The sequence below is a fragment of the Falco peregrinus genome, chromosome 7, assembly GCF_023634155.1.
Source record: "Falco peregrinus isolate bFalPer1 chromosome 7, bFalPer1.pri, whole genome shotgun sequence".
Lineage (NCBI taxonomy): Eukaryota > Metazoa > Chordata > Aves > Falconiformes > Falconidae > Falco > Falco peregrinus.
In genome coordinates, this window is record NC_073727.1 from 17,404,333 (window position 1) to 17,418,798 (window position 14,466).

Below are 14,466 nucleotides of genomic sequence, written 5' to 3' on the forward strand. Positions count from 1 at the left end.
AAAGGAGCACATTCAGCAAATACCTTATCACCAGATGACTTCGTGGTATAAGGTTATATTTTAAACAACATTAACTTTAAACATACAGCATCATCCCTGGGCAAATCTGTCCTGGGTGAGGACTGAGAACCAAAAGGCTGTTGCACTCAGATCCTGTGTGGAGGAGGAGCGCAGCTGGACATACAGGGAATATGTGCTTTGTGCTTTTATATGTTTGACATCCAGGTGATTTTTTCTTTGTTAATGGTTGTTTGATTCCCTGGGCTACTGGGCTCTGAAAATTGTGGAGTGAAACAACCTAGTGAGTCTTAAGACAATTCCCAGTGTTCCCACATCCCAAGGAGGAGCAGACTCTGCGCTGCGGCGCTGGCAATGTCAGGGAAGGCAAACACCGCGCGCAGTCGGGTCAGACACCTTCTGTGCCGCTGTGCTGCAGAAAGCTGAAGTTGGCAGGAATTAATTTCACTATTACCTACGGAAAACAAACGCTAAGATTATGGCAAATACAAACGCAGGAAGATTTTAACCCATGTTCCAAGAAAGCGTGTTTTTAAACCATGTTCCAAGCGCGGCATTCTGCTCCGTTACAGTCTGCACGGGTCCCTGTGCTGCCTGATGTGCAAACGGAGCGTTGCAGGGGGCTCGCTGTGAGGGATGACGGATGTGTTTGGATAGCAGTGGAGGGTAAACGCAGCCACATAGTGATTCTGTGATAGTAGCCGCTGTGGTTGTTCTCTCCCAGAGGCTTGAATTCGCCAGCAGCGCTGGCTGGGGACATCCTGCGTGGGCTCCTGGTGGCCTCCCACGTCCTGCACAGCCACCAGCAGCGGAGCCTGGGTGGCCACAGCAGCGTGGCACTGGGAGTTTAAGGGTCTCAAAATGCAAATAACGGGAGCGTCAGTCCATGGTTGCGTTCAATAGGGCAGTAAGGAACACGAGGCTCTTACCAATTTGTTTTTTCCAATTACTTTTAACCTATTAAAATAAAACCTGAACAGATGGTGTATGTGGTTGTTGAAATGATTGGTTGTTCTAATAAATCTTTGCTTAATTTCTTTAAACATTTCAAATAATTGCCCTAATTTTGAGTGGTTCCTACGTTTGCTTAAACTACCGGACAATGCCAAAGGTCAGCTATGTAATCACAAATGTTAGTTTTATCTTCATTTTAGTGTAACACATGAATTATGAAAAGCAGTTAGACTGGAGCAGACCAAGCTCTTTGAGTAGCTTTGTGCAAAGCCATTTCTGCTGCTGCTCTTTCACACGACGTCACAGAGCACAGTCGCATCCTTTTCCCAAGTGTTGGGTTTGTTTCCTTTTTGGTTTGTTTTCTGGGGTTTTTTTTAAATCACTAACTGGAATAAATATTTCTGTTTTAGTCCTCCACGGCCTCTGAGTAACATGAATGACACCATGGTGACCCACATGTCGTCTGGAGCACCTACACCAACAAAAAGGTATGCGTGCCTTGCAATATTGGTTATTTTTTTCAGTGAGAAGTAAAGAAATGGCAGAGTATGGATTTTGTATCACTAGGACTCTTCTAATATATTTCAAATAACACTGCCACTTCAAAGGATGTATGCAGCATTCATAATGTAAGGAATTTTTTTTCAGTGCTTCATTTTGTTCTCTCTGAAGAGTGATTCTCGTTTATTTGAATAGATGTTATTACATGAGTGGCTGGAGAAATACCTGAAGAGCGCTAAAGAGATGTTTGTTTTTCTTTTTAAATAGAGTGTTACTTCTAGAGCTGTTCTGAGAAAGGCTGGTCTTGTTGTCTCATAGGATTCTCTGCTTGACAAAGGATTATTCTGTTCTGCTGGAGACATTTCACGTAATGAGTAGACCGTGTTGCTGTTGTTAATGGTTCTTCTCCATGCCAAACACACCTAAGCTGCCAAAGTTCTTTCAAGTTGCCCATCTCTACTAGAGGCATTTAGGTTTGAGTTGAATTTGGGTTTGCATTTACTTAGTTGTATATATGTAAATTATTGCATGAGTGGATGTAAACATGCAAAAAACTAGCTGAATTGTGTATTTGCACTTTTCTTTCTTGTTAAGATATGTTAGGGAGAACAGCAAGTGGTTCACTGGAGACCTTGCTTGTCCAAAGCTGTGAATGAATAAATGCTCCCTGCAGAGAATGAGAAACTGAACTGTCACTGCTGTAGTGGCAAGATGGCACTTAAGAGGCAAGCCAGATCCCTCACTTTCAGCAGCAGTCCTTCAAACAGAACTAAGCAAAGGTTCATGTACTTCCCTTCCACTTTCCTTGACAAAATAAGTCAGTTATGTGTGCAGGTTTGAACTGGCTACGTTAAAATTATTTCCAAAACTGTCTGTAAATCATTCTGCGTGGTGTCTACAAGCGCTACACAACGTGTGATACACTGTGTGACTTGGATGACTTCAAATACGGGATGTGGTAGAATCCTCATCACTGGAGGTTTTCAAGATGCAGTTGGACAAGGTGTTGGATAACCTTACCTAGGCTCCCTTTCCTGCAAAAGGCTGGACCAGATGCTCTTGTGAAGTCCCTTCCAGCCTGGGCTGTTCCGTGGTTCTATGAAATACGCCTCTTGCTGAAGTAGAAGCAAAGAGGCTGACAGAGCAGACAATTCCCCAAACCAAAAGTGCTTTACAGAGTGTGCATGGAGGCAGTCCTTAAGCAGCATGACCCATAACATCATCTCATTTATTGAGTCGCAAACAACCTTGCAGGCAAGGTCTTTTGAATTGTCTCTGCTTTTAGCCTCTGTTTGCGGTCCAAGTTTGTTTGCTGTAGTGCAGGCAGCAGTAGTCTTCAGGTCTCCGTTGGAGAAGATCCTGCTTTAGGCACACACGTCCTCTGTGCCTGCAAGCTTGAAACATCTCCTGAGTAGCAATGCCTGCCCGGTTCTCCTGCAGCCTCTTCATCCTCTTGTGCACAAGGTTTTACAGAGCGGAATGGTACAGCCTTCTGTCAGTTCTGACCTGGGAGCAACAGTGGGCAGTGATCACCTAGTTGCTTAGTTTCTACTTATTTGTTTAACCAGCTTCTCCCCTTTTCTTAATCCAAACTGGAAAATTCACATTTAAAAAAAATCTCTTAATTCCACAGCCCCTCTCACCTGTCTGGTAGGGCGAGCTCTGTCCTGTTCTGGCTCACCAGCATTGCACGTTCCCCTGTATGTGATGCACTTCTGTGCTGGTCGGTGGGGGTGACAGTGCCTTTTGGTCTCAGGGAGCAGTGTAGTTCCCAGGAACTGCTCATTCCTCTGCTTCTTTCCAGTCAGAGATTTATTTCTTTCTCAGATCGTGTCTACTGTGTTATCTATAAAAATCATATCTGATCTGGAAGACGAGGACAGTGAAACTTGAGTCAAGATTATCCACAGCAGGTATCTCTGTGTTTCTTGCTTTGCAAAACACCAGGAGACAAACTCGTCCAAAATATAAGCTGAATGTTCTGGAGAATGGGCTCTGTTGGAGGAGGTGAAGCAATCCTCCAGAGATAATGCTTTCAGTTGCTGATTTGGTTCGAGCACACAGGAGCAAATACTTCATTACTAAAATGAGAAATGCGAAAATGCAAAAAAGCAAATGAGAAAATACCAGTGTTGGCTTTATTGCTAAGCACCAGTATTGATCCTAAAGTACATTTTACCTAAGAAAATGCTGGGTTTGGTTTTTTTTTTTTTCGTGTTAACGTGCAGTAACTCACTCAAGGTATGTCTTTCACATCATCATCTGCTAGCTGTGTTTCTGTTCCTCTGTGGGCAGAGCCTAGCCTACCAATTCCCTTCATATGAGAAGGGGGGACACCACAGAAAATGCTCAGAAAATACCATATCGGGCACTAAGGGCTGGCTATTACCACCTGACCCTTCCACTTGTTTTCTCAGCCACATCGACCTCACAGTACACTGTTGAGGTAAGGAATAGTGGAACAGCATTTGTGTATGGGATAATGAAGGGAAAGAAAATCAACAGCTTAGGGTAAGTAGGTACTAGTAGTTAAAGTAATATTGAAGGTAAACACTAATTAAACTATGACAAGACCTCTACATTATCAGGAGTTTAAGGGTACAAGAATTTCATGCTGGTACTGTATCCTGTCACCCATGATGACAAGTAGCAGATGCTTTGGTAAGATCGTAAACAGTAAGTCAGTAAGTCAAGTTTTGCTCTGGGTTTTTGTACTTGCTCCCATCTTGCAGCACTCATCGGTTTACTTCCTGATTTGCCGTATATATAAGGGACCACTGCTTCATAAATCTCACATCCACAAGTGACTTCTGCAGTTCAGTTATGACCTGTTAAGAAAACCCTTCCTTTTTTATTGTGACATTCACCTATTTGCCTTCTTCATGCCATTGAGGGTTGTTTGTATCCCACCCGCTTCTCACCTAGGAGTCCTTGTTTACCTAATTCTTCGTTGCACAGAAGGTGATCTGTAACTCAGATCACACTCATTGTCCTTACCGGTACTCTTCTTCTTTCAACATTTATTTTTGATGTGGGATAGCCAGAACTGCACCTAATAGTCAAATCTGAGCCCACTTTGTCGTTCCAGTCCCGTATTCTTCTGCTTGTGTGAATTGTAGGGATCCACATACCTCCTGTGAGCAGAGACTGTCCCAAAGACACGCAAGTAAAGAAGCCCTTTTCTTCTCTGATGTGGGCAAGGACATGCATAGATCTGGATTTGATCACCAGAATCCCAGAAATACTGGATATCAAAACTGCAGCAACCAAAGGAAACATAAATAGCTTTTCAACAGTATTTTGACTTACAAGGACACGATGGAATCAGCAACAGGGCTTTAGAATCAGAAGCACCCTTTGGCTTGGAGCAGTTTTGTATTTATAAATGAGCAAGGTCTCCATTGCTGTCTGTGGTCCAAGACAAGATCAGGTAGACCAAAGATAATTCAGAAATAAAAATTTCGAGAAATCAGACCTGTTTGGACATACAGTGTACAGTGCCTCTCCGCACCTTGAAATTGCCAACTGCCAAGACTTGCTTAAAAAGTTCCTTGTGAGAATCAGTTATCATTTGCTAACTCAGGCCTCATACGTCTAGAAGGGAGCTGAGTGAGATCATCAAAAAAGACTGGGCAGTAACAAAAACCATCAGGATAAGCTACTTGAGCCTTTGGGGACGATCCTTGCTCACAGTTGCTACCAAACAACATACCAGCTGATTGCAAGCAGCTCGTATTTTGAAATTCATGCAAGTAACTATAGGTGACTTCCCGTTTAAAAGCACAGAACTTTCCTGTACTCTGATAAATGAGCTGTCCCCTCAGCAATTGAAAGGCTACACTTAGGTAACTCAGGATGAAGACCTCTACAGGACATACACTTTACCGATACCATCCCCAGCAAAGGCTAAGAAAAGAAATTGGAATAAACAAACAACAAAGAAACACCAAGAAACCTGATTCTGCAAAGCAAGCATTGTGTCATCCTTTGTCTACAGTTTGCTCTTCCTGAGAGGCAAGACATTCGCACAAGTGTGGAATGGCACTAGACCAGTCCAGAACCGATCTTCAGAAAGCCAGAAATCATCTTACTTTCAAGCATCGTATTTAGCTGGGCATCGTGAGAACTTGAGGGCAGCAAATACATGGTAGGTGTCATCATCTGTGATCACCGTACCCATACCAGCCCCTGCTTCTTACCCACATCCTGGCTCATCCCTCTTCATGGATCCCCCTTCCAGAATTCTGTTACGGAAGGTTACTTCATCTAGCAGATTCTGCAAGAGCTCAGGGGAGGAGGTTTCTTCTCTCTATACTTGCTTGTTCCAAAGAAGGAATGGGGTATTTATCTTGTCCTGGACCTGGGAGGAATGGACAGGCTGCCTCAGGTTCAGGTAGTTAGGTTTGCCTCCATCATTCCAGCTCCCTGAGCTCTTGGCTTGCCAAAGGCATCTTCTCCATAGCCACCCAGCGAGCCCTGGGGCTCTCAGTGAGACCCAAACACGCATCTCGAAAGGTATTGCCATTCACACTCTGCTTAGTGCCTTTGCTCTTTGCAGAATATCTGGTCGTGGTGTCCGCGTCCACCTTTCCAGGTCTGATTGGGGTTGGTTTGGTTTTAATCACATCGTAATGAGGGATATAGGTCTTGATCAACGCTTCTCTGTTCAGCTGCGGCTCTGCAAGGAGTGATCAGTGAAAGCCATTTCAGATTACGGCATTTGTATGATCCAAGCTGTTTCTGTCTCTGCAAGGCTCGCCTGCTGGCACTACTGAGTTGTACTGCACTGAAAAGCACTTCCAAAGTAGCATGGATTATCCTAGTCAGGCTGTGTCCACACATACCAAAGAAATGCTGCTTGCCATGTTTGACTTGATACTGCTAAAACTGTGGCTGTGGTCAAGTATCCATCTTTCAAAAAGACTATGGCAACACTGCAAAAGTAATTAAAAGAGGGCTATAGAAATATCTAAAAGCTGGAACTATTATGGTAAAGGAGGTTTATCTGTCTAGTTTGTTAAGGAAGGTGGAGGTGTGATTTGATTGCTAGGCTACAAATATTTATGTGTGGAAATGCATCCCGTAGCAGTGGGGGTGTTAGCCTTGCACAGAAGGGGATTTCAGCGTCCACTAACTTCTGCGTGACCTCTGCATGCAGCCAGCCGAGCTGGGTGGTGATGGAGCCTGTGGGTTTAGCAGTAAGCATGGAAGCAGAAACACTCAGCTCTTGCCTCAGCTTGAAGGAGACCCTGTGTTTGCCTTGGCACATGCCCATCCACATTCGGTATAACATTGCCGAGTGGTTTGAGACTTTGAGTGCGGCGACTGAGTCACTGAATATGTCGAGGCATTACTGGTTCGTCTATCATCTAGTTTGCCAGGGGCATAGGAGCACGTTTCTGTTGTCTTTGTATCGTCCATTTTTCTAAACCTGGAAAATGTACAGGTGTCAGCAGTTAATAGTAGAGTGAAGTAAGGCAGGAGAAATGGGGGTTTCCCCCCTTCGAAAATTTCTTACATTTCTATTTTGTCAGTTCACATACGTCTGATTACAGTGTTTTCCCCAAGATTTATTACAGCTAGTATTGCTCTAGGTTAATCCATGATGTAAAAGATCATCACTGCCTAAAATGAAGGGCCTCATTTCCCTAGCTGGAGGCACTGTCACATCTTGGCAGCATGAAATAAAGATAGCAGGCTCGCTGCGGTTGCTTTGTGTGAGCCAAATGGAGGTCAGATCCACGTTTTAACGTGCTGAAGCTGTTTATACTGGCCAGATTTCAGTGGCTTGGCTTGGCTTGGCTTCTTTTTGAAAGCTGAATTTGTTCCTAAAACTGACTATGTTTTATACACTAGGAATAAATGATGGATGAAAATGTTAGAAGTTACATGTTTGCCGGTCTGTTTGTGGACACCAAATTAATCCTGTGAACAAGAAGGGTAGGGCTCAACTCGTCTTTGAACGTCCTCAGTGCTGAAAAAGAATGAAAGGGCATCAGCAAAGCACAATAGCACAATAGCATTTGCTAGAAATAGATTTGATTTTGGTGATAGTGATATTATAGTATGAGTGAAAGGTAGTGTCCTGCCTAAGTCTTTTCCGTTCTGAAGAGTATTTAACATTTGTTTATACCTTCATCAAACTTTGTTCCTTCACGCTAATGTATTCCAGCTTCCACCAGTAAACTAATCCAAGAGTAAGGTTTTTTGGTTTGCTTTGCCTTCTTTCCCCCAAAGATGGAGCAAATATGGATCAATTTCTGTGAAGGCAAAGTTGGAAGGAATACTAAATGGATACCTGTACACGATTTTGTTGAAGAGAACCGCTTCTGCAATTTTCTAATTTAATCCAGGTGCTATTAGGAAAGTGCTGTTCACAGGGGGGTCCTGTAAATATAGGTACAGCTAGATATAGCTGTCTGGGTCAATGCAGCTAACGCAGAGCCTCGGTGGAAGTCCATACTGATTAACATATATCATTCAAAAAGCCTTTTCCATGTGCTTCCTAGCAATGTTTTTAATAAGAGAATGAATTTAGTCATGACTGTGGATTGTACTAAATTATTTGTGAAAAACGGCCCCATTCCACTTTTAACCTGTTCATCACAGATGCACATGTGGGGAGCTTGGGTCTCTCTGGAAGACACACAGGTTTTCGGCTTCGTCCCTGGGCTTCCCTGAGGCCAGAGCTAGCGCAGAGCTTGGCTCTGGGCCACGGCTCCTCCACACTGACCTCCACAAAAAAACGTGGAGCCAGTCTGCATCCAGAAAGTACTTTGTCACCCGTGGAAGAGAGGCTGAAACCGGAAACTCTTGCTGCGTGAGAACGAGAGACATCTCTGGCTTGTGCTTAGCAGCTCTGGCCTCAAGAAACTGAGGCATCGATTTGGCTCCTGGAGGCAGGGTAGGCAGTCCATGGTCCGGGGTCTCCCTAGGGAAGAAAGGCTGTGGCCAGCAGGTCAGTGAGGGGGCTCTGCCCCTCTGCTCCACTCTGGTGAGACCCCCCTGCAGCGCTGCGTCCGGCTCTGGGGTCCCCAGCACAGGAGAGACACGGAGCTGCTGGAGCGGGGCCAGAGGAGGCCAGGGAGATGCTCAGGGGCTGGAGCAGCTCTGCTGTGGGGACAGGCTGGGAGAGCTGGGGTGGCTCAGCCTGGGGAGGAGAAGGCTGCGGGGAGACCTTAGAGCACCTGCCAGTGCCTAAAGGGGCCGGCAAGAAAGCTGGGGAGGGGCTTTGGGCAAGGGCAGGTGGCGATGGGACACAGGGAATGGCTTTACATGAGAGAGGGGAGATGGAGATGAGAGATGAGGCAGAAATTCTTCCCTGTGAGGGCGGCGAGGCGCTGGCCCAGGCTGCCCAGAGCAGCTGTGGGTGCCCCATCCCTGGCAGTGCTCAAGGCCAGGCTGGACGGGGCTGGGGGCAGCCTGGGCTGGGGGGGGGGGGGGGGTCCCTGCCCGTGGTGGGGGGTGGGAACTGGATGGTCTTTAAGGTCCCTTCCCACCCAACCCATTCTGTGATTCTTTGATTCTTGTGATGATTGCATCCATCCATCGCATAAGGGGTCCCAGAAGACAGGGTGGAGGCCAGCTGTGCTGCGGAGCTTCTGGCTCTTTCAGGGCGCAGTGAACACCAGCATTCAGTGGCAGGCCAGGATGGAAACCTCTTTTTGTGGTTTCCTGCTGTTAAAAACATGAAAATAACCTCCCTTTGACAACTGTCTTGTTGGGAATAAGACTGAGCTGAAAGAACAGGATTTTTATGCCTGAGCTCACTTTTTTGGTGAACTAGTAAGTGAAAACCAAAGAAACCAAAGGAGCTCTCGTCAGTGCTGCTCTTCAGTCCATGCACATCTCTCAGAGGGGCCTCAGTCGTTTCCAGCCTCCTCATCCTCTGCTTTCAGTGGGAAAATATCCAGAGGGGCGATGAACTCCAAATCCCACCATTTCAATAACTGTGTTTTGCACGAGGCAGGGAGCTTTCTGTTGTCCCTAAAATGCTGTAGACAGAATGAGGTCAGATAAAGTTTTTTCTAGTAGGCGCAGAGTTCTGGGAACAGAAGTGTAGCCATGGCCACGCTCAGTTGTGGACTTTTTTCTCATTTATGCATGTAACATTACAATCTTGACATTTTTCATCTTTCAGAGCGTGTTTCCAAATGAAAAAAAAAGCCGATTGATTCAGTGGCACGTTTACATTCGTTAGTGTTGTATCAGATGTGGGAGACAGATGTTCTGTACATTTATTGAGACATTTACAAAGGGTAAATTTTAGTGCAACCTTGCCTGCATTTGTTACCTATGATACAACAAAACACAGTATTTCTCTGATCTTTACAGCCAACAAGCCTTTCTAAATAAATGGAGACGATTATGTCTCTTCTGTAAGATGAGGCCAAGCCCATTAAGTGTTATTTGTTTTAGCTAATTTATTTTAGATTGCTTCAGGAATATATTTTTTTCCTTCTGTTGCGGTCAATGTGCACTGTTCTTCTTTCAGTAATTCTGTTCCCAAAGACAGCCTGTCCTCAATTAGGTTTAACGACGTGTACTTACCTCTTTAAGTATCCTTCTGCGTCATCACCAGTCTGTAGGTTTCACAGCGTCTTTTACATTGCAGATCCATGTTAGAATTTAAATGCATTGTATTTCAGTCTTGTTGGTGTATATACGGTGTGAAAAGATGGATGGATCATTCTCAGCTTGTTCCTAAAAGGCTTGTATAGGTCTGTGGTGCCATTATGGGCCCTATAAACGTGTAAGCGTGGCAATCATCAAAACTGCTTGACTGTCTACAGCGAAGACCTTTCCTCCTAAGCTAGCTGCACTGGGCTCCCTGCGGAGTTTATGTGGACTAATAAATGGTTCTGGAGCGTTGTAGAGCAGAACTGATTTAGATGTCCAGTTCAACATGAGAACAGTCTAGCAATGCCTGTTTTCTTTCACACTGACCATAAAGGGAGTGCAGACAGCTCGCTCATATTGAGAAGCCTCCAGTAATGTGTGTTCAGGGAGGCAAAAGTGTCTCCCTTGGACTGAGAACAGTCGTTAAAATAGAATTCCTTTCCCACAACCTAGCCTATAAAAGCAGTCACCATATTTGCTACCTTTAATACAACAAAGTATTGCCTTCTTTTTTTCTCATTTCTGAGAAGCGTGAGGACTACAGTCTTTGCATTTGGTCAGGTGAAGAGTGTTCTTACAGGCTAAAAAGAAAAGTATTTGCACATTAAGAACTGAAGTTGAAAGGGATATGAGTCACCTGCCTAGACAATATTCAAAAGGCTTCTTTTTTCCCTGTCTGAGAAGTTTTATTTCCACTAACTCTAACTTGGATTTTTTTTCTCAGTCTTATGCTCCTAGGATCACTGAGTATTTGCGCTTCCTAGTCCCTCATACTCTTCCTGCCTTTGTTTTTGTTTGTCCTCATTTAACTTTGCTGTCTCCAGTACCATTGATTACCTCCCTTGAGTTCTGTTCTTCTCTGGGATTTCAAATGTACACACAACTGGGTAGTTTCCAGCTTTTTGATCAGACCTCCAGAAGCTTTCTTCTGCCTTCAGCTCCGCATTGATGTGTGTCACACCTATGTCATTGACACTGTCCCTTGGCTTAAGTTCTGTAACGCAGAGTGATTTTTATTTGCTTGGCTAGCTTACTTTATCTTCTGACAATTTCCAATGTGCCTTTTCTCCCCTTTGTTCCCGTGTCCACATTCATCTCTCTGACATGTCCTTCTAGCTGTCCAGTCACCAATTCCACCTGAAAGTGACTGAAACCACAGTTATTGTCCACCCTGGCGTTTTTCTTTGACAAAGGTGGAGTACATTCATTTTCTTACATTCTGCTTCTGAGACCTATGTGACCTCTAGAGATCCTCAATTCATTTTAGCCATAGTTTCAGCCACAAAAAGGTTTTGAGGAGGACAGTTCAACAGCAGGAGCCTGGGTGGATTGTGGCAGCTGGCCCTGTCTGGATTGCTGTTACAGATATAGCCAGGGTGGTCGGGCATGTCTGTGCCACGCTTTATAATGCATCCCATAATACCCTATACATACCTACATAATACCAAAATAGACTTTCTTTCTGGAAAGGGGATAAAAAGATCTCTTTGTCTAGAGATGAGGGGGGTCCCATCTGACATGCAGCATTGCTCAGTGAAGATGTGGCAGCACTTTACGACAAGATGGAAGAGAACAGGACAGCTAGGAGGAAGGACGGGGGAGGGTGAGGGTCAGCGTAACCAATCAGTCCGACAATTCCAAATGGAAAAGCCTGTGTTTCCGTACTTGTCATTTAAACTGATGTCTAGGTACCTATAGGTGTTTATTTTTAACCTGTGATTTGAGATTCTCTGGGTGCAGTTGCGAGTCTGTGGGATGTGGGTCGAGGAAGATGCGTTCGGTGAGAGTGTGGAGAGTTTGATTGGGAGGCAAAAATGATCAGGTAGCATCTGCAAAAGGAATCGTTGGGGCATTTATACGCTACTTTTAAGTGGCTATAAGATTCAAGATCACGAGGAAAGTACGTGAATAAAATAGAAATCTTGGGTTTGGAACCTAGATGAGAAAGATGTTTCTCTCCTGCTGTCTGCCTACAGACAGTCTGGAGCTAATGAAGAGCTCGGAGGGCACGTGGGTACCACGTGGCTACCACGCTCGGCAGGGTCACCCTGCAGCCAGCCAGTGTCTCATGGGACTGCTGGGCAGGAGCAGGGGACACGGGGCCTGCAGGCAAGAACATGGTGCTTAATGCTGCTGCTGCTGTGATGGTGTCTTCTAACCGATCCCTGTCCTGAGAGCTTTGGTCTACCTTTGCACCACTTCTCACATCAACTTACTTTCACGCCTTCTGTAGTTCTTCCTCCAGTAGTGCTGCTGCTTCAGTTTATCCTACATGCTGCCGCTCAAGTAGTATTTCCATTCGTTCCTGTTCTTCCTCTGTCTGGTCCATGATGGGTTTTCCAATAACTTCATCACAGTCCAGCTGCTGTCACAGGACTGTTGGGTCCAGCAGAGCAGTGGTGATAAAAACACCATGCCAGAAGGGAAGGGAATGGGGAGCAAGACTGGCCATCAGCAGCACCCTGCAGGCACAGCAGATCTGGAGCACTGCACTCTGCAGAGCTGGATTTGCTCTCCTTCACTTTTCTCAACATAATCAAACGGTTTCTTCTTCAGTTCTTTTTCACTCCATGTTCCCTACACTTTTTTTTTCCTAGCTACCTGATCTTTGTCTGCTGTGAGACTTGTCAGGCTAGTTCATCTCTGTGTTGATATTACAAAGTCTCAGAAATCACAGATTTGTTGAGGTTGGAAGATCAGCTCTTGAGATCAGCTGGTCCAACCCCTGCTCAAGCAGGCCCAGCTGGAAGAGGCTGCCCAGGACCACGTCCAGTTGGGTTTTTAATGTCTCCACGGCTGGAGACTCTACAGCCTCTCTGGGCAACTTGTGTTTGACCACCCTCAAGAGTAAAAATCAATTCTTGTATTCAGATGGAATTTCTGATTCTGTGCCCGTCGCCTCCGGTCCTGGCACTGGGCACCGCTGGCAGAGCTGCCTGCGTCCCCTCGGCACCCTCCCGCAGGTGTTTATGGACACGGATCCAACCCCCTGAGCCTGCCCTGCGCCAGGCTGAGCAGTCCCAGCTCCCGCAGCCTTGCCCCAGAGCAGAGGGGCTCCAGTCCCACAGCATCTTGGTGGCCCCTCGCTGGACCCTCTCCAGCCTGGCCATGCCCCTCTCGGGTTGGGGAGCCCAGCACTGAGCCAGCGCTCCTGGGGTGGCCTCTCCAGGGCTGGGCAGAGGGGAAGGATCCCCCCTCTCAACCTGCTAGTGACACTGATGCCGAAACTTTTGGTTTTGTCAAGCCATCTGGTTTTACACTTGTTCTTCCACGTTTGGTGTAAGTTTCCTGATGAAGTTTTTTTGGCTTTTTTTTTTAAAGTAACTTACAGTCACATACATACTCAAACAGTTTTTATCACTGCTGTCCTTTTGCAGCCACTTTCCTGGCTCTTCATTCCTACCTGTCCTGTATCTGCTTTAAATTCAAGTGCTACAAGATGAGGTTTTTCCCCCCGTGGTCTCTGTTTTAATGATGTCCATCCTGCGTGCTGTTGCTGTTGGGCTGCATTACATTTCCCTGTATAATTATACTGGGTGATTTTCAGCTTGGATATGTGCCACATTGTCTTTCCTGCCTGTGGTAGCTGGAGGTAGGGGTCTGAAGAAATCAAAAGGTGGTTTAGAGCGTTCAGGGAGCGTGGTGGCTTCCCCCTGACTTTAAACCTTTAAGCCAGACTACAGCGCTCTCCGAGCAGAGTGCTGCAGGTCAGTCAGAGGCATGGCTTTGATTCAGAAATTACTGTGCTGAATGTCAGCCTCTGTATTATTCAGAGAATGGTGGTAATTATCCTTTCTGACCTTAACATCTATTGAGATCAATTGCAGGGGAAAATAATGTGACAGAAAACAAGAGACCCCTCTAGGTTACGTCCTGGCAGCTCTTCCAAAGGCTCTTTCCCTTCTCAGTAGCCAGAGCGGCAGTGTGCAATTTTGTAAAGATTTACAAAGTTGTGAGCCAGCATATAGAAATTTGCAGGGATTTCTTGCTGTAAATGAGAGGATTTAAAATAAATTGTCTGTTATACTTGGCTTTCCTAGTAGATTTTCAGAACAGAAATTAATTTAAGACACCAAAAGCACCATTTAAATAGTAATTTATGGAGTTGCTTATAAAGCTGCAGAGCCAAGTCTTGGTGTGTAAGAAGTGGGGCAGGAGCCAAGGAACATCCCAGACCCCCTTCTTGCTGACGTGCAGTTATGTGTCCAAGCCCCAGGCTTGACTGAGCACCCAAACCCAAACCTCCAGCCATCACCCCAGAGAACCAGGGTGAGGAGGAGTGTCCTGCAGCTCTGTGGAGACTCTGACCGCATTTTTCTCTTCCCACTTAATATTGCTTCCCTTCTTCCTCAGTCCTCAGGAGCATGATTAACA

The 14,466-nt window shown here is 45.5% G+C and overlaps 1 protein-coding gene across 18 annotated transcripts in view; it reads left to right on the forward strand.

The window, feature by feature from the left end:
* The window catches only part of DTNB (dystrobrevin beta), a 214,843-nt gene that overhangs the window by 99,383 nt on the left and 100,994 nt on the right, over positions 1–14,466 (forward strand). For all 18 annotated transcript variants that reach the window (XR_008747996.1, XR_008747997.1, XM_055809646.1 and 15 more), the window contains one exon: positions 1,383–1,460. Coding sequence is in view for 15 of the 18 variants with exons in the window: in XM_055809646.1 (XP_055665621.1) it covers positions 1,383–1,460 (78 nt within the window). In the remaining 3 variants the exon portion in view is untranslated. Of the gene's footprint in view, positions 1–1,382; positions 1,461–14,466 lie in introns of those variants that run through there.